Below are 23,356 nucleotides of genomic sequence, written 5' to 3' on the forward strand. Positions count from 1 at the left end.
TTTAAAAATGTTTTTATTTAATCCAATACAGCCCAACTGTGCTGTCTCAACATAGCATCGATGTGAAATATTCTTGTCGAGGTAGTTTACATTCTTTGTGTGCACCAAGTTTTTGAAACCTGGTGTGCATCTTACCCATGAAGCACATCCTCAGGCCAGACTGGCTGCATCCCAGGGGCCCAAAAGCCACGCGTGACCAGTGGCCACCAAGATGGAGAGCACAGCTCTAGAGAATCATGCAGTAATTCAAACAATTTCCAGCTGAACAGAAAATAATATCAAACCCCATCCCCACCCCACTTTCTCCTTTTCTGTCTCTGGACCACGTGGGCCCAGCCTCCCCTTCTCTCTGCACTGGCCCCTCCGGCCTCAGCAGTCTAGGTAAGGAGACCCGTGTGAGCCCCCGCCCCACCGCCTGGGCCCCTCTGCGCAGCCCCCCATCTTCAGCCATCCCCGCCTCGTGCTCTAAGGGACCAGGGGCTGTAACCAGGCAGGAACATCACCAGGCAACAGGCCTCAGGGGAGAGCTCAGATCTCCCGCACCTGCCTGCCAGGCTCTGGGGTGCCCACGGGGCGGGCCGGGGCGGGGCGGGCACTGCCTGGCTCCTGCCTCCGGCCTGTTTACCTGTGCTCAGTCACAGTGCCGACCTGAACCCGGCAGAAGGCCCATGGAGCCTGGGGCCACAGGCCACAGGGGACAAGGGCCAGACACCCTGGCCATGGCTCTGGGCCATTGATCCAGCCCAGGCTGGCTGGGTGGGGGTGGGGAGACCTTGGCCCGGACAAACAGAGGCTCTGTGGCCTGCGTGCAGGCCCGGCACCCACCTGCCACTCCCAAAGGTAAGCGGGGGCCTCCGGAGCAGGGGCCCAGGAACCAAGAATGACCTGGTGTCAGTGTCCCTTCTGAGAGCCAGGCCTGACTCGCTGGGGCTCAAGCCATCTGCCCCGCTCTGAGGCCAGGTCTACAGGGCCTCATCGGCCAGACAGTGACTGGGTAAGCGGGAGGCCAGGGGTCCAATCCCTAGAGCTGGGGTTGAGGCAGGACAGGGTGGAGTGAGGCCAGGCTCAGGGACGGTACAGGGGCAGTGGAGGGGCTGCAGGTTTTGGGTGCTGGGGGCCTGGGCAAAGGTGGGGTTGGTGGACTCTGGAGCAGGGACTGAGTGGACGAGAGGCCCAGTTTGCCAGGCTGAGCACCCTACCCTCACTCTGCAAGACTGGACATGCCCTCCTCCTTACCCACACACTTACCTGGGCTCCCTGATGTGGGAGACAGGCCCAGAGTCTCACACTGCAAAGTAGTCTCACCCTTAGTGCCCAGGCTCAGAGTTGAATGCAGTTGGCTCTGCGTGTGTGTGTGTGTGTGTGTGTGTGTGCATGCTCGTGCACATGCACACATGTGAAGTGTGAGCAATGCACCCATGAGTTTGTGTGTCACGACAGATGTGTATGTACCTCAGTGTGTACACTGTGTATGAGTTTATAACGGATTTGTGTTTGTGGAAGGGATTTCCATGCACATACCCCCACTCCTGGGCACACACAAACTGCTTGTAGTAGGGATCTGCTCTAGGCCCGAGGAGGTGCCTCCCATGGCCCAACATCAGATTTCTGGTTCTTTTCCTCCCTGTTCTGTCCTGCCTTGGATGAGTGATTTTGGTAAATCATTTTAGTTCTCTGTACCTCTTTTCCCCAGCCATTAAATAGAGATAACAAAGCAAACATCCCAGGCTCCTGGAGGCTGAAAGAGATTGTGGTTTGTGGGATTGTCCAGAGAAGAGCTTATGGGCAGGAGGAGGCCCGGCCCTGCAGCCCCCCATGAGCTCAGCTTCCAGTGGGCAGACTGAGGACACCCCAGTGGTCGGAAAGCAGGAGGAGCAGGTGCCAGGTGCTCAGGTCAGAGAAGAAGCTTCAGGCCCTGTGTCGGTTGGGGTCAGATCCAGCCTCTTTCCAGGGGCTCCCCATTAGGGGGCAGAGAATGCCCCCAAGGTGAACTGTGCAATGATGGGGGTGGCCCAGGATGCCTCAAGAGAGGCAGCTGCCCCACCTGGGGCACTCTGGGAGAGCTGCCAGGAAGTGGTGGGAGCTGTGCTGAGGTGTGCAGGGGTCAGCTGGGAGCTGGCCAAGTCAGAGGAGGGATACAAAGCCAGAAGGAAGAATGCGTGGGAAAGCCAGGTGACAAGTAAGCATTTTCAGGGCTCAAGAAACAATCTGTGTGATGCTCTTCATGCAGAGCGAGCGAAGAGCCCTTGATCTAAGTTTTCTACCATCTTCATTATTGATAGAATTGATAACCAGCAAGTCCAATGTCACTAGGGTGCAGAAGGGAAAAGAGGGAGCCAGGAGAAAGAAGGCAGGACAGGCTGGCCAGGCCACGCGTGCCCGCAGCACACTCCAGCTCCAGCTGTTGGAAAGGAGCGGGGATCCTAGCGTTCACTGACTCGGCAACAATTATCAAGTGCCGAGCTCTGCTGTCGGGACAGGGCACACGGCAGAGAGCAGCATCCCACCCCTGCTCTGGAGCAGCTTACAGCCAGAGAGGAGACAGACAAAGGACACATGAGCATATCATGCCATTTGGGTCATGGGAAGTGCTCTGAAGAAATTTGAGCAAAGAAAAAGGAGGGAACGGAGCAGGCAGTGGGGCAAACTGAAGGGAAAGCGTTCCTGGACGGGGGAACAGCAAGCTCAATGGTCCTGGGGTGGCCTGTACTTGATATTTTGAAGGGAGTGGCTGCAGTGGAGGGTGGGAGAGGACAGAAAGACCAGGACTATGTCACATAGGCCCTTGTGGGCTGGCATCTGGGCTTTGGGCTCTGTTCTGGACAGATGAGAGCCGTGGGAGGCCCACGAGCAGGGAACACGGTGGGAAGTCCAGTCTGGCAGTGGTGTGGGAATTTGCTAGGGAGGGTGACCAGATGGCTGGCTACTGCAGGGGTCAAGGTGACAGATGATACTGACCTGGATGATGGTGGGAGCCATGGAGGTGCCAGGAAGGGATTGGGTTCTGGGGGTGGTTGGAAGTAGAGCCACAGACCTTTCTGATGGACTAGATCCTGAAAATAATGGGGGTGGGGGGAGAGGTCAGCTGGGAGCTGGCCCAGTCAGAGGAGGGCAGTCTAACAGTAAAAGACAAGAGCAGTGGGTCACCTTCACAGCTGTCAGTTATCACAATTGTCTATCTCCTGCTGGGCTCTCAGCCCCAAAAGGACGAGAGTGAGGTCTCTTATTCATGTGAGCCCCCCCGCCACCCTGCTCCATGGCCGTAGCAGAGCCTGGCACCAAGCAGTTACCTGACAAAAATGGGATGGGTTAGTAACCGAACCCAGGCCTCCATAGACAGGCAAGGGATGTAAGCCTCAGCTCCTAGCCCCCCAAGTCCCATGTCCTGGAGACAACAAGGTGTAGGAGAGAACACTGCACCAGGAGCCTGGAGACAGGGAGGCCCTAGCCATTCATTCTTTCATTCCTGTAGCAGAGCCTGTCCTGGGTCCAATGGGAAAGCAGGGGTGAATAAGACACAGACCTGTCCTTCCTGTGGGGGAAAGACATGGAGCCAAAAGCCAGGCATACTAGGGGCGCCTGGGTGGCTCAGTCGGTTGAGGGTCTGACTCTTGGTTTCAGCTCGGGTGGTGATTTCAGGATCATGAGACTGAGACCCACTTCGGGCTCCACACTCGGTGAGGAGTCTGCTTGAGATTCTTTCTCTCTCTCTCTGCCCCCACTCCCCATGCTCTCGCTCTTTCCCAAATAAATAAATAAATATTTAAAGAGTGCGTGTGCGTGTGTGTGTGTGTGTGCGCGCGCACATACACACACAAGCCAGGCATACTGTTGATCTGACCAAGGGCTGCCCAGGAGAGGAGGCCCTTACTACTCAGGGCCTGGGGGCCTATCACTGGGCAGTGGCCTTGCACAGGGCCTTTGGGGAATCCCTGTGGTCTTCAGGCAGAGGGTGTGGCTGCACGAAGATGTGGTTTGTAGGCCTGCCGGGTGATGTGCATGATGGAAGTTAGGGCTACAGGAGAGGGTGGGCAGCAGACTGGCCATGGAGGGTCTTGGGGTCCAGAGGTGGCTATTAGCCATGAGGGGATTCTGAGCAGGTGGATGGCTGGACATGAAGAGGGTGTGCTGTCTGGAGACACTGTGAGGACATGGCGTGGAGTAGAGGGGAGACAGGGAGCCCAGGGGGGAGTCGGCCCTGGGGGTCCAGGTGGGAGGTTCCTGACTCGGCAACAATTATCCCCCGCCAACTTGGACTGTATCTAATCTTGGGTCTTTACACAGTGGCCTTTCTTTCTTTCTTTCTTTCTTTCTTTCTTTCTTTCTTTCTTTCTTTCTTTCTTTCTTCTTTCTTTCTTTCTTTCTTTCTTTCTTTCCTCTTTTTTTTTTAATATTTTTTTTAATTTTTTTATTTATTTATGATAGTCACAGAGAGAGAGAGAGGCAGAGACACAGGCAGAGGGAGAAGCAGGCTCCATGCACTGGGAGCCCGACGTGGGAATCGATCCCGGGTCTCCAGGATCGCGCCCTGGGCCAAAGGCAGGCGCCAAACCGCTGCGCCACCCAGGGATCCCTCTTTCCTCTTTTTAAAGATTTTATTTATTTAGTCATCAGAGACAGAGAGAGAGGCAGGGACACAGGCAGAGGGAGAAGCAGGCTCCCTGTGGGGAGCCCAATGTGGGACTCGATCCCAGGACCCTGGGATCATGCCCTGAGCCAAAGGCAGCTGCTCAACCGTTGAGCCACCCAGGTGGCCCTACACAGTGGCTGTCCTAAAAATGAGCTCCTAATATGCTCACAGTCCTCCCAGACGGGTGTGAAGGAGCTGAAATCCATGGAGTGAAGGCCTGGCCTGGGGAGTGGGGAGAAGAAGGGAGGGGAGGCCTACTGAACACCCTACCCTGGACTCTGCTCCCCTTGGTGCCTTCTCTAATAGACCTATGACCTTCTCTGAGCCTCGTTTTCCCTGCCAGTACCCTGATCACGTGTGAGGGGGTAGAGCATAGGGGTCAGGACAATACTCTGGAGACACACCGCTTGGCTTTGCAGCCTGGTTCTGCTGCTAACCCAGTGTGAGACCTTGGCCAAGCCACTCAGCCTCTGTGCCTCCACTTTCTCATCTGTAGAATGGGGATAATAAGAGAACCTACTTCCCTCTCTGAGGGCGAACATGAGACAGTGTGTATAAAACCGTTGAAGTAAATGTCCACTATTGTCACCTCTGTGCCCCAAGTCCCCCTGGCTCTGCAAGTCATCATGAAATAGCTCCTTAGCTATTCATGATCCAGACTCAAGAGGAAACCAGGGATGTGGCCACCTCTGGCAGAAGGGGTAGACCTGGGCTGAGAGAGAGCAAGGAGCTGGCCTGTCACCTGGGCTCCCCCGGATCCAGCACTGCTCAGCTTGTCAGGACAGCCAGGTTCTCGCCAGGGATGCTGTGGACACTTTGGGCAGCGGGCAGGGCTGTGCCAACCATTGCAGGATATGTACCATCCTTGATTGTGGCCCCAGGAGAGCCAGCAGGACCTGGCCCATATGTACTGATGCCCTCTGGTTAAGGGTGGATGGGGTCTCAGCACAGCTGAGAAGCTGAGAATTGCCAGCAGTCCCTCCTCCCTTGCACTGGGTGGGGACACTGTGAGGATCACTGTGACTGGTTGCCAGACACTCTTACCTGGGAACCGTGCTAAGAGGAGTGACGGGGAGCAGGGAAGCAGGGAGGAGGGCCAGGAGGCCCCTTGAATCCAGGTGGGAGGTCTCTGAGCTCCACTGAGGAGCCCCATTTTCAGAAAACCCATGACAGCCCAAAGGAAACCCCTACCACCACCCACATATCTGGGGGTATATTTTTATTTTTTTAAAAATATTTTGTTTATGTATTTATTTGACAGAGAGTGCACAAGCAGGGGGAGCGGCAGGCAGGCAGAGGGAGAGGGAGAAGCAGTCTCCCCCGCTGAGCAGGGAGCCCGACATGGGGCTCGATCCCAGGACCCTGAGATCATGATCTGAACCGAAGGCAGACACTGAACCGACTGAGCCCCCAGGTGCCTCTGGGGATGCATTTTTAAAGCCACCGTGGCATTTATGGATGTAGTAAGAGGAAACCTCTCGGTGGCCTAGAATCCTCGCTCTGCTGGTGGGTGGGTGGCTGGAGGGCCTTCTCTGTCCTGTGGGAAAACCTGCCTGAGAACCCGAGTAACTCTCAGAGGTTTCCTTGGGGGGCAGAGGGTGGTTCCTGAAAATACAGCCGTAGACCGGGGGCACTGAGAGGGCAGAGCTCAGTTACTATTAAATCATAATTTGTTCATTAACAGCTCATTTCACAGGAAGCAGCCCAGGGTGGTGGGAGGAGCAGGGAGTCCGATGCCTGGGCTTGACCCATGCTGTCGTCTGTGAGTCAAGCTCAGGTGTCAAGCCATTGCCTCCAGTGACCCTGGGCCAGTGGCTTAGCCTCCCAGGCTTCGGTTTTTTCATCTGTACAATGAGGCTGATGGTGAGTGACAGGTATTCAAATCACATAGGGAACACGAGGTTAGGAAAACCTTGGGCTGAACTGTGGCTAAAACACCCTGGGTCTCAGTTTCCTCATCTGTCCAATGGGTACAGAACCTCGAACGGTGTTTGGAGGTTTGAGTGAGATAATACACATCAGGTGTCCACTCAGAGTGGGCCTGAGGGAGAAGAGTGCACGGGGACCACGAGCCCCGCGTCCCTGGGTGAACAGGAGATTAAATGAAATGTGTCCCATTGAGGCTCAATGAATGTGAGTCGGTGCCTCTGTCCCGAAGAGACCTTTGGTGAAGTGAGGAGATAAGAGGTATGGGAGCCCTGGAAGGACAGGTCCCTGGCCCAGCAGGGCACTGGCTCAGGGGCTTCCAGGGAGGGTTCAAGTGAGTGGAAGGCATCAGGATTTCGGGGAGTGTGCTGTGGAGAAGCTAGAGGAAGGAGAAGCACCCGAGTGGAAGGAAAGCTAGAGGCACCACGAGCTGGCTTACAGAAGTTGTGTGCTCTGGTTGTGGATGTCATCTCGGGGAGCCCGGGGCACCTCAGGCACCGAAACCTCCATCTGTCCTCTGATCACAGAGGGGCTGGTACGGCTGCAGGGGCGGGGGGCTCCAGAGCCACATGGAGTCCGGCTCTGCTGCTCACCCTTGGGAGCGGGCCCCTCTGAGATTTGTTTCCTACTCTGCGAGCAGACTCGGTGTCCTCTCTCAATCGCTGCTTCCTGCAGCTATGGTCTTCCTCATCCAAAAGGTGGGGGCGGTGTGGGGGGTGCCCGGGCGGCTCAGTGGTTGAATATCTGCCTTCAGCTCAGGGCATGATCCCGGGGTCCTGGGATCGAGTCCCGAATCGGGCTCCCCACAGGGAGCCTGCTTCTCCCTCTGCCTGTGTCTCTGCCTCTCTCTGTGTCTCTCATGAATAAATAAATAACATCTTTAAAAAGCAAAATACAAAAGGCGGGGATGCTGTCTCACTTCTGTGCACCATTGGTCTTTGGCAAAAGCCCCCCTGCAGATGCCAGGCCGTGGCCAACCCTGATCTGCTTCTCCACCAGGATGCCCATGGCCGAGGCCCCCCAAGCAGCCGGCGGACAGGGCGACGGAGGTGACGGTGAGGAAGCAGAGCCGGAGGGGATGTTCAAGGCCACCGAAATTTCCAAGAGAAAAGTTCGGGACTACCTCCGCCTGGTGCCCCTGTGGCTGGCCCTGGTCGTGCTAGCTTCGGTGGGGGTCCTGCTCTGGTATTTCCTAGGTAAGCGGTGGGCCCTCCTGGGAGAGGCCCCTGGGGGCGACCTGGGAGGCTGTGGGGGCTGCAGCAGGACAGAACGCATTTCCAGGCTCAGCGGTGCCTGGCAACACCCTTCCTTCCGTCCCGTGAGATGGGAGAGCTACCTCACCTGTGTTCTAGTCCCGGGGCTCAGGCCAAGTGCAAGTTCCTTGCTGGAGCCAAGTGCCCCCAGCTCCCAGCAGCTGGGGAAGAAGAGCTCTCACAGCACCCTGGTCTTGTGAACCAACAAGCAGAAGGAGTGTGAACATTGCCTTCATTTGCCTGAAGCCCTCCTGGGCTGCCCCTGGGCTCGGAGCCAGTTGGCTCTGGGAGAAGGCCCAGTGCGCCGGTGGTGCCTGGCACGAGTTAGTGCCTCTGCTCACTTGAGCCCAACTTGAGAACTTTTCCAGGGTGGGGACCATGGCTCTGTCACCTCTGGGTCTCCAGGGCCCAGCATGAGTGGGGAGAAAAGGGAGGGAGACGCAGGACTCAGGTACCCAGGGGGTGTCCTTGCACAGAGCTGGTTTTCACACCCCGGTGCGGGCACGCATGCACGCGGGCAATTCAGCACACGGTGCAAGGGGATGGAGAGTGTCCAGAGCAGGCAGCCCGGGGCTCCTCCTGAAGCCTGGCTTCCCACTCTGGTATCACAGCCCTCACCTCGTCCCCTGGCTCCAGGAGTGAATCACCCCTCAGGGAGTGGGTGCTCCAATGGGGCTGAGGGGACCCAGGGGAGGAGCACTCCAAAGCCTCTGCTAGGGGGAAGCCAACTCCTGCGCCCCCAAAGGGATTAGGTTAAAGGCGGCACTTCGGGGAGCTGTGTGAAGGGCTCCTCCCGCCCAGGCTCAGGCTGTGCTGCGGGTACTGGGTGCAGGGCAAAGAGATGCGTCTGGAAGGGGAGAGACAAGGGGCCTATCCTACGGGGGCCGGAGAAGCCCGAAGTGAGGAGCCAATGACTGGTTAGTGGCAGTCTGACTCAGAAAGGGGTCCTGGAGAGGAGAGGTGGGGGTGGCGGCTGGCTCCCCATGCGGGCGGGCCCCGGGCCTAGGGTGACCTCTGCTTGTGGTGCGAGCCCTTGGTACTGCCCAGTTATGTGCCTCACAGTTTCCCTCCTGCTCTCCTGGCTGACAGTTCGTGCTTTCTTCCCAGACCTGCCCTCTCCACACCCACACCCACACCCACACCCACACCCACACCCCCCCCACACACACACATACACACACACACACTTTGCCTCCGGCTTCAATGAGCAAATGGAACCACTCGGAAGAGAAGCCCCATGGATGCTGGCCGCATGCCTTTCCAGATGCACCCATGGGACCTGCCCTCCTGCCCGACCCCTGGATGAACCCTCGCCCTGCCCCTCCCAAAGGCAGCCATCCTTCAGAGCCTGGGGTTCCGCACTGGGGCCGGGCTCTGCGACCCATCCCTGTACAAGCATGCTCCTTGCTCCCACACCAAACCCTGCTGGTGCCCCTCATGTCTCTGCTCCTCTTTGTGGCCAACTCCTAGAAAGAGCTGTCTGCAGTTCTGCACTCCCAGCCTCTCTCGCACCCTTTCCCATCTGGCTCCCCGCCCCCACCCTCTCCAAGGATGCCAATCCTCAGGTTGCTAAATCCAACGGCCAGTCCCCAGTCCTCCTTGCGTCTCACCCATTGGCAGCATGTGACCAGACATCTCACTCCCTCCTCCTTGAAACCCTTTCCTTCCTTGGCTTCCAGGGTGGCTGTCACTTCTTTCCCCCCAGCTCGTGGCTGCAGCTTCTCCTCCCTGACTGTGACCTGCTCCACCTACTTCTTTCAGGGTCACATCTAGCTGGCTTTCAATGTCGCTGACACCCTGATGACCTCGAATGTGCATGTCCAGCTTGGGTCCCTCTGTGAGCTCCACTCTGTCGCTGGGGCCCGCTCTCTCCGCCGGGATGTCTAAGGGCACCTCAGGCCCCACTGTCCAGCCTGCAGCTCTCCCTCGTTCCCTCCAGACCCACCCCTCTCCATCCCCATCGGTGGCCATTCCATCCTTCCAATTGTTCCCCCTTACTCCTCTCTTTTACACCCCAGCCCCAATTTGCCAGCAAACCTGGTCATCTCTAACTCCAGACTATATCCTGCCTCCCATCACGTACTTCTCACCACCTCCACCGCGCAGCCTGGTCCAGGTTCCGTTGTCCCTCAGCTGGCCACTGGACAGGTCATTGTATGACTGTAGGAGCCTCCTGCAAGTCTCCCTCCTTTTGCCCTTGCTTCCATAGAGCCTGTTCTCTGCACGATAGCAGAAGGATCATTTTAGAAAGGTCCCTAACCTCTCTGCTTAAACCTCCCATGGCTCCCACCTCACCCACAGTAAAGCCAAAGTCCCCTATAGTCAGCAAGACTCCGTGGCTATCCTCTCCCCCATGTCATCTCTTCCTACTTTCCTCTCCTTCATTCTTTGTTGCTTCTCAAATACACCAGATGAGCTCCTGCCCCAGAGCCTTTGCACTTGCCGGTGCCTCTGCCTAGACGGCTCTTCCCATAGACTGACATCCACATGACTGATGTAACCACCGTCTTCCCTGGCGTCCGTGTTGCAGCCCGCCTCCCTGACTTTCACAGCACCCGCACCTCTAATTTTTTGTTTGCTCTTCTTGTTAATTGTCTGACTCAGTCAACTACAAGCTCTTAAGGGCAAGGCTTTATCCTTTATTATTTTATTCATGGTTACACTGATGTATTCCTGAGTGCTTTAGGTCGGTTCCTAACACAGTAGGTCCTCAAGTAGCACTTGTGGGATGACTGCATAAACGAATGAATAGGAGCATAAGCCCGGGGCTATGAATCTAGTCTCCTCATATCAGCCAAAACGGTCTTTACAAAGTGGAAATCTGATGACATCATCCCTGACTTCAAACCCTTCGTGGTTTCCTTTGTGCATCGGTAAAGACCCAAATCCTGCCCTGCTGAGGTCCCAGCCTCTCTTGTAGCCTCTCCCCTTACCTGATTGCTCCAGCCAAAGAGGTTCTAGCTCAGTCTTTACCATGATCCCTCTGCCTCAGGCCCTTTGCATTTGCTGTTCCCTTTGCCCTGAAGGTACTTCCCTCCCTCCTCTCTTTGCAGCTGATGCTCCAACTCTCCTATCCCGGAGGGGGGCGGGGGACGGTGGGGAGGGGGGGTGTCACCCTGGCCCAGGGCCAATTTCTTTGTGATGTGTCTTCAGTTGTACCTTGGGCATCCCGTTGAAGTCACTCCTCCCAGATGGACCCTGTGTGCCCTGAGGGGTGATGCTTGGAGTAATGCCCGTCTTCCCCGCCACCGGCAGCTCCGCAGGGGGAGACGCAGCGGTCTAGGTTTACTAGCGTACCCCCACAGGAGGTGTGGCCAGGCCGCCCTGGGGAATGGAAGGGTGCACAGAGGTGCTATCCCACAAACTTGACCTTCGAGGCCGTGTGGGTCTCCCAGCTTTCGTGTCCTCTGTATCCTGGACTGATTATTGCATCAGCCTCTGCCTGGGAGCCTTCAGGACACCATCCGTCTATGGGCCTCCTTCCTCGCTGTCACCAAATACATGGGGTGACATGACGACAATGACAGCGATGATGACAGTGGTGGTGCCTCGGAGCCCACGATGCTGGAGGCTGAGCCGGGGGTTTGGGTGGCAGGAGAAGGCGTGGGGGAGACAGGAGCTCCCCTGTGGGTTGACCCTGTCGGTTTCATCCTGGGCAGGGTACAAGGCGGAGGTCACCGTCAGCCAGGTGTACTCAGGCAGCGTGCGCGTGCTCAACCGCCACTTCTCCCAGGACCTCGCCCGCCGGGAGTCCAGTGCCTTCCGCAGCGAAACTGCCAAAGCCCAGAAGATGGTAGGGAAGGACCGCGGGGATTGGAGGGGATGGATGGGGCGGGGGGCGTGGGAAGGGCCCTGATCACACCAAGCCGGTTGGTCAGTCCCTTCAGAGCACGCACTGGGAGCAGAGCCCCATTCCAGGCACGGCGGAGAGGGACGTGGGACAGGGTGGTGGGACAGTCAGTGGGCTCTGGGTCCAATACACGTGGATTAATCCTGATTGTGCCCCTTACAGCATAAGCAGGGGGGTGTGGGGGAGAGACAGGGCAGTGCAGGGACCCTGTCAGGACCCACCCCCAGCTCCTCCCGACCCCAGCAGTGGTTTCCTGCCCTGGGGATGGCCTCTGGTCTCCAGCACCTTCCACCCTCTGGCTGTGGGTCTGCACCCCGCCCAGTAGGGTAGACCAGAAGCGCAGAGGGGTCGCTATTCCTAGGAACCACCCCTGGGTGGCTTAATACCCTGGCTCCCTCGGCCTTGGTGCGGGGACAGTCCTGAAGATGCCCCACCATCGCCCAGGGCTCCGTGTCGGCCTCTGCCTCCGCGCCCGCAGCCCTGCCGCCCCTTCACAGCCGCCTTGGCGGTGCCGCTGCTAGCCCGCCTGCCTCACCCCCGCCAGAGCTCTCCAGAATCCACCCCGAACAAACCACTCTCCCACGGCCTCATCTCAGGACTTGCTTTTGGGGGACCCGCCCAGGGCTCTCTTCCCTCCTCTATAAGGTGGATGAAAGTGGTGCCTGCCCAGAGGGTTGTGGGGTGCCGGTTTCTGCCCCATGCAAAGCGCTTTGCAGGCATACAGTCCTGCTGCCCCTCCTGTCCTCAGCACCGGCCTGGAGCAGGTGCCCAAACTGCCCGGCCCAGCTCCCGTGGCTGCTGGCTGGGGGTGGGGAGCAGACTCCAGAGCCTAGTGGGGCTTTCCAGAGCTCAGGGCGACTTTTTTTTTTTTCTTTTTTTTTTTTAAGATTTTATTTATTTATTCATGAGAGACACAGAGAGGGGGAGAGGCAGAGACACAGGCAGAGGGAGAAGCAGGCTCCATGCAGGGAGCCTGATGTGGGACTCGATCCCGGGTGTGGGATCACACCCTGGGCTGAAGGCAGATGCTCAACTGTTGAGCCACCGAGGTGTCCCCTTTTTTTTTCTAATATTACACAAATTTTTTCCCAATTTAAAAATTTAAATTCAATTAATTAACATAGTGTATTGTTAGTTTCAGGGGCAGAGGTCAGTGATTTGTCAATCCTACAGAATACCCAGTGCTCATCCCATCACGTGCCCTCCCTTAATGCCTGTCACCCAGTTACCCTGTCCCCCCACCCCCCTTCCCCTACAGCAGGCCCCTGTTTGTCTCCTATGGTTGAGAGAAGGGTGACTTGAGCAGAGGGAGAGAAGCCGTTGGTGGTGTGGTGTAGGCCAGAGCTGGTGGAGGGGGCAGTGCTGGGGGGCAAGGCCTAGGTCGACGGGGAAGGGAAGGTATTGGGGGTGAGGTTTGTTTTCCTGCATGGCTACCGCTTCCGGAGGGATAGGGACAAGCCTCTCTACCCGGTAGGTTCCTCCTCCTGCAGGGCTGCAGGGAGGAGCAAAGGGCACCCCAAGGGAAGAAGGGGGTTTCTGCAGAGGGTCACAGCGGGCTCTTGTATCCCCTCCTTTTAGCTCAAGGAGCTCATCGCCAGCACCCGCCTGGGTACTTACTACAACTCCAGCTCGGTCTACTCCTTCGGGTGAGTCACCCTGGCCCCCCAGCTGGCCCTCACTAGAACCTTAGACTCAAAGAATAGGAGGGGATGCTAGAGGCTTCAGATGCAATGGCCTTTTTTAAAATGGTGAAACTGAGGCATGGAAGGGCAACTCGGCTGCCTGTGTGTGACCTCTCTTTGCTGAGCTTGGTTTCCTCACCTGTAGAATGGGCGCAAGGATGGGGTAGTGGCCACAGCGTGCTTGAGCCTGGAGCGTATTGGGTGAGGCCATGGTTGGAGTGGGAGCAGGGGTGACCCAGCTGTGCCACACATATCTGTCTCCGGTCGGTGGCATACCCCTAACCGCCTGTGCTTCGGTCCCTGCCCGTGACATGGGGAGGTAGAGAACACCTGGGGGGTGTTAGGAGGCTTCCAGGTGAAGGTGGCAGCAGTGCCTGGGAGGTAGTAAGCGGGCCGTACTTGTGGTGTCTCCCCAGAGCAGAGGGGAGGGCAGGGCCACGAGTTCGGGCCCCCTCCCACCCCTCTCACGTCTGTCTGCCTTAGAGAGGGGCCTCTCACCTGCTTCTTCTGGTTCATCCTCCAAATCCCCGAGCACCGCCGGCCGATGCTGAGTCCTGAGGTGGTGCGGGCACTGCTGGTGGAGGAGCTGCTGTCCACGGCCAACAGCTCGGCCCCCGCCCCCTACAGGGCCGAGTACGAGGTGGACCCCGAGGGCCTGGTGATCCTCGGTCAGTACCAGGGAGGGGGACGCGGGATAGTCTGGCCCGGGTGCTGCAGGCCCCCTGCCAGGGCTGGGTGCTCTCAGGGGCCGGGCCTTGAGGGGTCAGTGCTCAGGGTAAACCTCAGTCAGGCTGGCTCAAATGGCCTCTTCGATTTTTATTTTCATGTTTTTATTTTGTTTTCTTTATTTACTTTTGGTCTTTGTTTATTTGTTTGTTCCTTTCCTTTTAACAGAAGCCAGCGTGAAAGACATAGTTGCCCTGAATGCCACGCTGGGTATGCTCTTTGGTTTCTCCTCTCCACTTCCTTTTGAGTTGCTGTTTTGCTTGGCTTGGTCAAGTGTCTTTTGGGGCTTTTGGGGGGTACAGGGAGCAGTGACCCCAAGGGACCCAGGGGATGCCATGGCAGACTTGGTGATGAGTCCTGAGCAGGTGGGGGGGGGGTGGAGGGATGTGAGGGGAGGGGAGGTATTTCACGTGCATGTGTGTGTGCACGTGTGCGCATATTGCCCGTGTGGGGTGTGAGAGTGAGTAGCACGTTTAGGTGCACATAAATGTGACTCTGCTTTTTTTTATTCCTGAACACAATTAGCTCACAAGCTAGTTTCCACTGATGGTAGAAAATCATCTTGCCAGGCCGAAGTGTATCGGTCCCTTTGCCTGTAAACTTGGTCTTTTGGAGATACTCCTGTCACATTCAGGGATATTCCCTTCACATGTTCCTTCCCCTTCTTCACCAGGCTCATCTGCCCCTCCTCCTACCCCACACCCTTGCCTTATAACCAGAGTCACCTGGCTTCTCTCCCAGAGGTTCCAGGGCTTCCTCCTGAACCCTGGGAAGCAAAGTACCAGCAGGGCTACCGTGCTGCTGCTCAGTGCCAGGGAGCACTGTCTACATTGTAGTTGTGGGACTGGAGACTCCTTAGTTGTGCAGTGCACCACTTGTGCTACTGTACCCTGTCATCCTGAGCCCTTGATTTCTCAGATTCTTCTTATACTACCTAGAGCTTCTACCCAGAGCTGAGGCCAGGCTGAGGGCATCGGCTACCTCGCAGTGAGGGAGGCAGAATTTGAATCCTTGTTATGCCCTCTCTTATCTTCTGGCTGGTCAAATCCTTACTTCCTTGGTGGATGGAGGCGATGAGGTCAAAGTACAATTTTCAAATAGCTGAAATTCTCAAGCAAAACTGTAGTGAGCACACACCAAAGATTTAACTTATTTTTTTCCTTTTTTAAAAAGATTTTATTTATTTATTCATGAGAGACAGAGAGAGAGGCAGAGACACAGGCAGAGGGAGAAGCAGGCTCCCTAAGGGGAGCCCGATATAGGACTCGATCCCGGGACTCTGGGATCATGACCTGAGCCAAAGGCAGACGCTCAACTGCTCAGCCACCCAGGCATCCCTTCCTTTTTTAAAATTTAAATTCAACTTGCCAATATATAGTATAACACTTATTATTGAGGAAGCCAGTAGAATAGGAGGGTGAGAAGCTGATCTATCTATCTGTCTACCTACCTACCATCTGTCATCTGATGCTGCACTGGTGCCCACATCGTCCTGACTGTTGGTCTGAGATGGGCCTTTTGGCTGCCCTTGCCTCTGCTGGCTGCCCGTTCGTCCCCAAGTTTCTGGCAGTTGCTTTGTACTTATCTTCACGTGGTTCGGTGTCCAGTCTAGAGTCCCTGCCCTCCAGGAGCACAGCGTCCAATGTGAGGGGGGGGGGTGACAGTTCAAATCCTTTATACAGGCCTTGTGAGCTTTTCCCCCATGCCAGCCCCCATACCTGCTCTGGGGACACAAGATGACCGTGTCCTCACCCCTGCCCTCAGAGGAGCTCTGAGCCCATGAGAGAGACAGACAAATAAACAGCATCTCAAAACACCAAGTGCCAGAGCTAGAATAGAGCTCCCAGGGGCAGCGGAGAAGGGGAATTATGCTGCTCCGGGGATGGAGGTGGACACCAGGGGCCACAATCCAAAGCAGAGGAAGGGACCTGCCTCTAGGGGGAAGGAAAAGTTTCTCCTGACTGTGGGAGGTGGGCGGAGGGGGGGTGTCCTGGCTGCCTTCATGGGGGCCAGGGGGCAGACTCAGGCATGCGACGGGGGTAGGAATCTGTCAGATGGAGAAGAGGAAGAGGCTCTCCAGGCAGAGGGAACAGCATGAGCAAAGGCCAGGGGAGGAGAAGGCACCAGGCGTGTTCACATACTTTCTCCCAGTGACCAGAGATAACAGGTCACCAGAGATCTTTCTGATTATCAGCAGAGACTGACCAGCACATACCTCTCTGCTTAATTAGCCTAAAAATAAATAAATAAATAAATAAATAAATAAATAAATAAATAAATAAATAAATAAATAGAATGGCAAAAGTGAAGCATCAACTTGGAGCAAAATTTAAAGACTAGAAATGATCAACAACAGCTGAGCAGCTTTCCTAGTTGATGGCTCAGGAGGTGCGGCTGAGCGTGGGTGCCGCTGGAGAAGGAGGTGTGAAGGGAGGGGTGAGGGCAGGCCCACGAGACTGGCTCTATCTGAGCCTCAAGGGGGGCCAGCCGAAGGGTGACAGGTCTCAGCGCTTGCTTCCCAGCTCCACCCCCTGCCTCTCCCCACACCTACCTAGAGAGCAGTCACTCCGGGCACTGAGCACCTACTTAGAGTGAGGTTCTATGCTGGGCACACAAGCATGCGTCATCCCCAAGCATGTGACCCCCTGCGAGGCTGGCTTCATGGCCCTCGTTCTCCAAGGCCCAGGGAAGGATGCGGTGAGCCTGGGTCTGTCTGGCCCAGGTCTGTAAACAGGGACAATCACAGCAACAAGGGGCACCTGGGTGGCTCAGTGGTTGAGCCCAGCCTCCTCAGAAGTGTCTGTGACACAAGTCCGGCCACGTCCCAGCTCTACCTAACACTCCGTGGCCGCGGGAGAAAGCACCTCCTCTCCTGGGCGTGATCTGGGCCCTGGCTCCCTTCTGCAGCTTGCTCTCTGGCCTCAAACTCCACCCTGGCCCCCGGCCCTTTGCTCACACTGCGACCCTGCACCCCACCCCCTAGGTCTTCCCTGCCCTACCGCCAGGCTTGGGGTCCTCGCTGCCTGAGCTAAGCTACTACCGCTGGGCTCTGTATCTGTCCTCGCTGTTCTTGGCACTCCCAGGCAGCGACTGGACCTTTCTCTGGCCCTCCTCTGGCATAGAGAACTCAGTGAGTGCTGAATGAATGAATGAATGAATGAATGAATGAATGAATGATTGAGGAGACGAGAAGGAACCCAGCAGGACATGGAGGGATGGGACATAGCACATCTGGGCTGATCCCCATCCAGCTGCTCTCCCTGCACCACCCCCACGCAGGTGAGCACCAGCTGGCCCCCCGGGTCTCTCCTCCTGGCTAACAGGGGTCAGGGGGCCTGTCCCTCTCCCTCCTCCAGGCTGCTACCGCTACAGCTACGTGGGCCAGGGCCAGGTCCTCCGGCTGAAGGGGCCCGATCACCTGGCCTCCAGCTGCCTGTGGCACCTACAGGGCCCCAAGGATCTCATGCTCAAACTCCGGCTCGAGTGGACGCTGGCCGAGTGCCGGGACCGACTGGCCATGTACGACGTGGCTGGACCCCTGGAGAGGAGGCTCATCACCTCGTGAGTCCCGGGAAGGTGGGAGGGAAGAGGCGGTGTGACACTGGTTTCTGAGAGACAGCAAGGCTTAGCCTGCAGAGAAGCAGAAAGGAGGCTGGAGATGGCTATGTACTGTGGGCAGGCCCGCTTCCCTCCCTGAGCCTCAGTTTCCCCATCTGTAACAAAGCAGTTGTACTAGACTACCCCTCGGGTCAGCTCTGGGAGGCAACATGGCTTGTTAGAATGCTTCAGAGTCTGGCAGCCCCAGACTTCCAACCCCCTGCTCGGTTGCTTCTTAGCTGCATAACCTACAGCAAGTCTCTGCCTCCTCGAGCCTCGGTTTCCTCATTTGTAAAATGGGTGCACAATCACACCCACCATGCAGGGTTATGGTGAGGACTTAAACCAAACCATCTGGGGGATGCCTGGGGGGCTCATTTGGTGAAGGGTCCAACTCTTGATCTCAGCTCAGGTTTTTTTTTTTTTTTTTTAAGATTTTATTTATTGATTGATGAGAGACACAGAGAGAGAGGCAGAGACACTGGCAGAGGGAGAAGCAGGCTCCCTGCAGGGAGCCCGACGCGGGACTCAATCCTGGGTTCCAGAATCATGCCCTGCTGAAGGCGGCGCTAAACCGCTGAGCCACCTGGGCTGCCCTCAGCTCAGGTCTTAACCTCAGGGTCGTGAGTTCAGGCCTTGTGCTGGGCAAATAAATAATCAAACCATTTGTGCCAAGATTCTCACACAGAGTGATGCCATCCATTTTTACGGATGATGGATGTTATCCACATGTTAAATGTACCCATTAAATATCCAGGAGCTGCTCTCCGTTATTACTATGATTACATATAGTCTAGTTGGGGCCAGGTCACAAAGGGCATTGAATGCCAGGAGCACTTTGAACTGTAATACTTGGAAAGTGGGGAATGTAACTGAAAGTTCTCAAGCAGAGGAGCAGGGCTTTAGGACATGGGACTTGAGGATTGCTGCCTGCCTTCTCTGTGTTGCTGGGGCTGGCTCAGCTTCCAGGCAGGAGCCAGAGTGGGATCTGTGTGTTCAGAGCAAGGGCAGCCCTTGAGGGTGAGCGGGGACGAGGTTCTCCCCAGCGCTGCCCCCCTCCCGGGCGTCTCTGAACTCCTGGCTCTGAGGCTGCATGCTCATTTGCAACACCTCTGACGTGGTGACCTCAATCTGGGGTGTGCGTGGGCTGGGTTCCTGGAGGGCTCTGGGAAGTGCAGAGAAGCTACACACCATCTGATTTCTAGGCCTGATGAGGGTGGGGATGCTTACAGGCTTCCCCTGGGGCTTCTTCAAGGACCCCACCCCCTGACCACACACACACACACACACACACACACACACACACACACACCCCAGCCAGTTGTTGGGGGGTGGGACTGGGCTCACTGTGGCACCCAGGCAGCTCATCCCGTCTCAGATCTTTGGGAGGTCTAAAATGATGGCTCAGACATGATCAGGGGATCCTCGGCCTTGCACCCAGAGTCACGAGGAGGTCTTCAGTGGTGATAAAGAGACAGAGCAGAAGGGCCCTCAACCAACTTTGACCACGTGGTCTGTTTTCTGGGCTCCACACCCTGGGAGATTGGGGGACGTTTTAGTCTCAGCACCGGCTCTGCTGCTAAGTAAGGAAGAGAAAAGAAACCCCAAGATGAAAGCCTGAAGTGTCCATTGCAGGTGACCTCAGGTCCCTTAACCAGGAAACTTCACCTCCCTGCAGGGTAGAGGCTGGGCACTCGGGGGGCACAGGCATCCAGGCACAGGGGTGGTGGGGCAGGCGCTGAGGGACAGGCTGAGTCAGCTGGCACATCCTGGCCTGTTTCCCCTGAGGAGCTGGCCCGAACCTTCCTTACAGGGCCTCCGGCTTCCTGGGCCAGAGAGGGTCGGAAGCCCGCGCGCAGACGCACAGCAGGCTGGCCGCAGAGCCCCTTCCCAGGCCCCACCCGCCCTGGCCACCTCTCTCTGTCCCTCCAGGGTGTACGGCTGCAGTCGCCAGGAGCCCGTGGTGGAGGTCCTGGCATCCGGGGCCGTCATGGCTGTGGTCTGGAAGAAGGGTCTGCACAGCTACTACGACCCCTTTGTTCTTTCCGTGCAGCCCGTGGCCTTCCAGGGTGAGGGGCCAGGGGTCCCTAGGGATGGGAGGGGTGCCGCCACAGAACCCCGGGGGGGCCGGCCGGCAGGACCTTCTCCTTCTTTGCTGTAGTTGGGGGTGGGATGGGGGCAGAGGGAAGGTTCCGGAAGCTCCTCGGCTCTCCGCCCTCCCACGCCCTTGGCCCCTTTCTCCTGTCCTCTGTTCTCACTCCATGTCCCCACCTTCTACCTCCCTCTCCTACCCTCCCTGGCCTGGCCCTCTCCCTCATTCTCTCTCCTGCCATATTCCTGTTTGTCTGGTCTGTCCCCATCCTGGACCCGTGTCTCCTCTCCTGGCTCCTCCCCTGATCCTCTTCCCTCTTCTCCTGCCTGAGGTCTCCTGACCACAGACCTGAGAACCCCAGATTCACCCCCAGACCATCCTCTCCCACTGAAGGTGAACCCCACAGGTCTCCCTGGCGATGGCCCCCAGCTCAGGGAGAGCTACTCATAGCATTTGCAGGAAGGGTGCACCAGGCTGCCTGCTGGCCTAGCCACTGTCCTCCTGCTCTGATCCCCCGAACCCCTTTCTCAGGGAGAACCCCCACCCCCACCCATTCAGGCTCTGGCTGTCCTTGGGCCTGGATGAGCCAAGCAAACCCTGCAGGTCCCAGAGCTGGCGGAAAAGAGGGTTGCAGACGGGAGACCACAAACCACTGCTTCCCCCACGTCCCCTGGCAATCTGCCTCTTCCCGCCTCACTCCCTCTCCTGCTGTTGACCCCAGAGGTCTCCTGGCAGTGGCCCAGGTCCCCTGCTGCCCCTGCTGGGTTCTGGCCGCCCTCTGGGGGGGGGGTCCTGGGGCTGAGGAGGTGCCAGAGCTGGCTCTGCTTTGGTGGGACTCACCCACCCAGCTCGGGGGACACGGGATCAAGGGAACCCTGACTCCAGGGAGAGGCGGCAGCCAGCTGAGCATCCTCTGACCTCACCCTCTTCCTGTGAGGCCTCAGCCAGGGCCCCCCTCTTCTCTGAACCTCATCTTTGAGAGGGAGGTGGTTCTCCCTCCCCCAGCCCCCGTAACTGCGAGGCTCCCACAGTTGTGAACCTGTGTAGTAAACGGTCAGTGCAGCCAGTGTCAACAGCCAACATTTATTGAGCACGTACTACTACATGGCAGGCTGTTCGAGCATTTTCTATTTCATCTGCTTGACTGGCCTGCGAGGTGTGTGTAATGTAATCCTTACATTACAGATGGAGAAACCGAGGCCCAAGGTCACACTCAACCACTAACTTCTACTGTTCAATGGCAGGAGGGCGGTGGGGTTACCTGCTGGGAGGGGCAGTGAGGGGGGGACCAGGGGACCCTGTGTAACAGCTGTTCTTGGCCCCCAGCTTGTGAGGTGAACCTGACCCTGGAGGGCCGTCTGGAACCACAGGGTGTCCTCAGCACGCCTTACTTCCCCAGCTACTACTCGCCCAGCACCCACTGCTCCTGGCACCTCACGGTGAGCCCCATACCCTGCCACCTGCCTGCCCACTGCCCAGAACACCCTGTGGGACCTCAGGGGGCCCCGGCTGGGAGGGGACCACTGTCGTGCCTCTGCTGGAGTGCCCCCAGGCTGAGCCCTGGGTGCAGATCCCTCTGGGAGGGGGGTGACAGGTGCGGCCAAGGTCTGCCTCTGTGGGCCACAGTAATGCCTGTTTGTTGGGTGACTGGCAAACTTCAGCCCCAGCTGGACGGTGTGACTCCTGACCCTCCTCCCGGTGTCGTCCTGGGAAGTGGGGCCACCACCCCAGCCACAGCCCACAGGCCACTTGGTGACCAGCTCCTCTGTTCCAGGTGCCCTCTCTGGACTATGGCTTGGCCCTCTGGTTTGACGCCTATGCTCTGCGGAGGCAGAAGTATGACCTGCCATGCACCCAGGGACAGTGGACAATCCAGAACCGGAGGTACCCACCCCCCGGGGCCCACTTCCTCTCCCACAGTTACCCACCCTGGGAGCCCAAGTCCCAGACCTCAGACGGGCAGCTGAGGAAGAGGACAGGCCAGGCGCTCAGGCCTGAGCCCCCACCCCTTGACCCATTTCTTGTCCTGGCCCCCACCCCCATCCCCGCCTCCCCTCCTGCCACCCAAAGGTCTCAGCCACCTTGGATACTGGTTCTAGTTCGAGTGAAATGCTTCACTTCCTTGGGTGCTGTCACCCCACGGTCTGGCACCCCAGATCCTTAAATGAGATGGTTCAAGAGCCACAGGACTCGGCAGTGCTAGAGCGCCTTCCCCGAAGCCCATCCCCGTGCCATCCGAGGCCTGTCTTCCCTTCTGCCACTCTGGGCTGTCGGCCACTGTCAAGTGGCTTCCGGGCTGCAAAGCTGCACGGCCAGAGCCGAGGCCGCTTTTGCTAATCGGACCCTTTCCACAGGGATGGGCGGTAACCAGGGTGGCCCCATATCACCCACATCGCCGGGGGATGCTTACCCTGCCATATGTCCTGCCCTTGCCCCCTGGTGACAAAGTTTCTAAGGAAGAAGTGAGTCCCTCCAGGGAGTGGGACAGGATGCAGAGGGCCAGGCCACACGAGGGTGGTCCATGGGTCAGCGGGGGCTGCAGTTTGATCAGTAGGAGAAGGCCTGGTACATGTCCCCTGGGGCTGGCAACCCGGACTCACGGGGGGCCTGACCGCTGCAAGGAGTGAGGTGGGGAATGGACACAGTGCGCTCCTCTGTCTGGCGAGAGGGGGGTGACCTGGGACATTCAGGGGAGGGGACCCTTATGATGGGAGGGGCCCCATGTCTAAGCGCTGGGTGGGAGCATCCCCTAGGGAGAGAGGAGGTGCTGGAATGAAAGTTAGAGAGAAGAGGGCCAGACGAAGGCACAGAGGGAGAACATTGTAGGGGGGACAGAGGTTTGGGGAGAGAAGAGCGATCTTGAAGTAGCCTTGCAGAGCTGGCGGGGGGTCCAAGGATGCTGAAGAGAAGCTTCTGCATCTTATAGCAGGTTGGGCCTCTGCCCTTCCTTCCAACCCCAGGATCCCGGGGGTCCAAGAGGCTGGGGTTCTAATATGCAAAGTTCTTGATTTCACAGATTTTGCACCTCCAAGATTCCAATACACTAAAGTTGGAAGGTTCCAGGACTCTGGAATTCTTGGGTTCTGGGGCTGGGGTCCATAATTCACCAATGGGGACTTTGCTTGTTTGTTGATTGATCCTATTCAGACAATGGGTGACGGGACTTGACAATGCTCATTAACTCGCCATTGCCATCGTGCTTCCCAGGACATTTGCAATTTATCAGGGACTGTGATTAAAAGGGAAAGGAAGAAATGCCTGTGGTGTGACCTCAGGCCTGTGATGCTCGGTGGTGACAGCAGATGGTGTCAGGCCTGGGCTGTTTGTGGGGTGATGAGAGATGGTGTGACTCCAAGCCAGTGCCTTTCATCAGATAATGGGAGATGGTGTGACTCCAGACCCATGCTGTTTGCGGGGTGACGGAAGACGGTTGTGACCCCAGGCCTGTGCTGTTTGGGAAAGAAAAGGCATCTTGTCCCACCCCTACTAGCATGTGGGTGGCGTTTCTGGGCATCGCTACCTTCATCCTCAGGGAGCTCCCTGGAGACCCCCTTGCTACCCGCCTGGGGCCTGCACTGACTGAGGCCGGCTGGGCTCCCC

The 23,356-nt window shown here is 57.4% G+C and overlaps 1 protein-coding gene across 1 annotated transcript in view; it reads left to right on the top strand.

The window, feature by feature from the left end:
• Positions 1 to 589: 589 nt before the first annotated feature.
• Positions 590 to 23,356, top strand: part of TMPRSS6 (transmembrane serine protease 6) — a 37,563-nt gene continuing 14,796 nt past the window's right edge. The window contains exons 1-10 of the mRNA XM_072844084.1: positions 590 to 840; positions 7,556 to 7,752; positions 11,469 to 11,602; positions 13,238 to 13,305; positions 13,825 to 14,009; positions 14,236 to 14,277; positions 17,424 to 17,628; positions 19,597 to 19,733; positions 21,083 to 21,195; positions 21,531 to 21,640. Coding sequence (XP_072700185.1) covers positions 7,557 to 7,752; positions 11,469 to 11,602; positions 13,238 to 13,305; positions 13,825 to 14,009; positions 14,236 to 14,277; positions 17,424 to 17,628; positions 19,597 to 19,733; positions 21,083 to 21,195; positions 21,531 to 21,640 — 1,190 coding nt within the window. The 5' untranslated portion in view covers positions 590 to 840; position 7,556. The remainder of the gene's footprint in view (positions 841 to 7,555; positions 7,753 to 11,468; positions 11,603 to 13,237; positions 13,306 to 13,824; positions 14,010 to 14,235; positions 14,278 to 17,423; positions 17,629 to 19,596; positions 19,734 to 21,082; positions 21,196 to 21,530; positions 21,641 to 23,356) is intronic.

This window comes from Canis lupus, chromosome 11 (genome assembly GCF_048164855.1).
Source record: "Canis lupus baileyi chromosome 11, mCanLup2.hap1, whole genome shotgun sequence".
Lineage (NCBI taxonomy): Eukaryota > Metazoa > Chordata > Mammalia > Carnivora > Canidae > Canis > Canis lupus.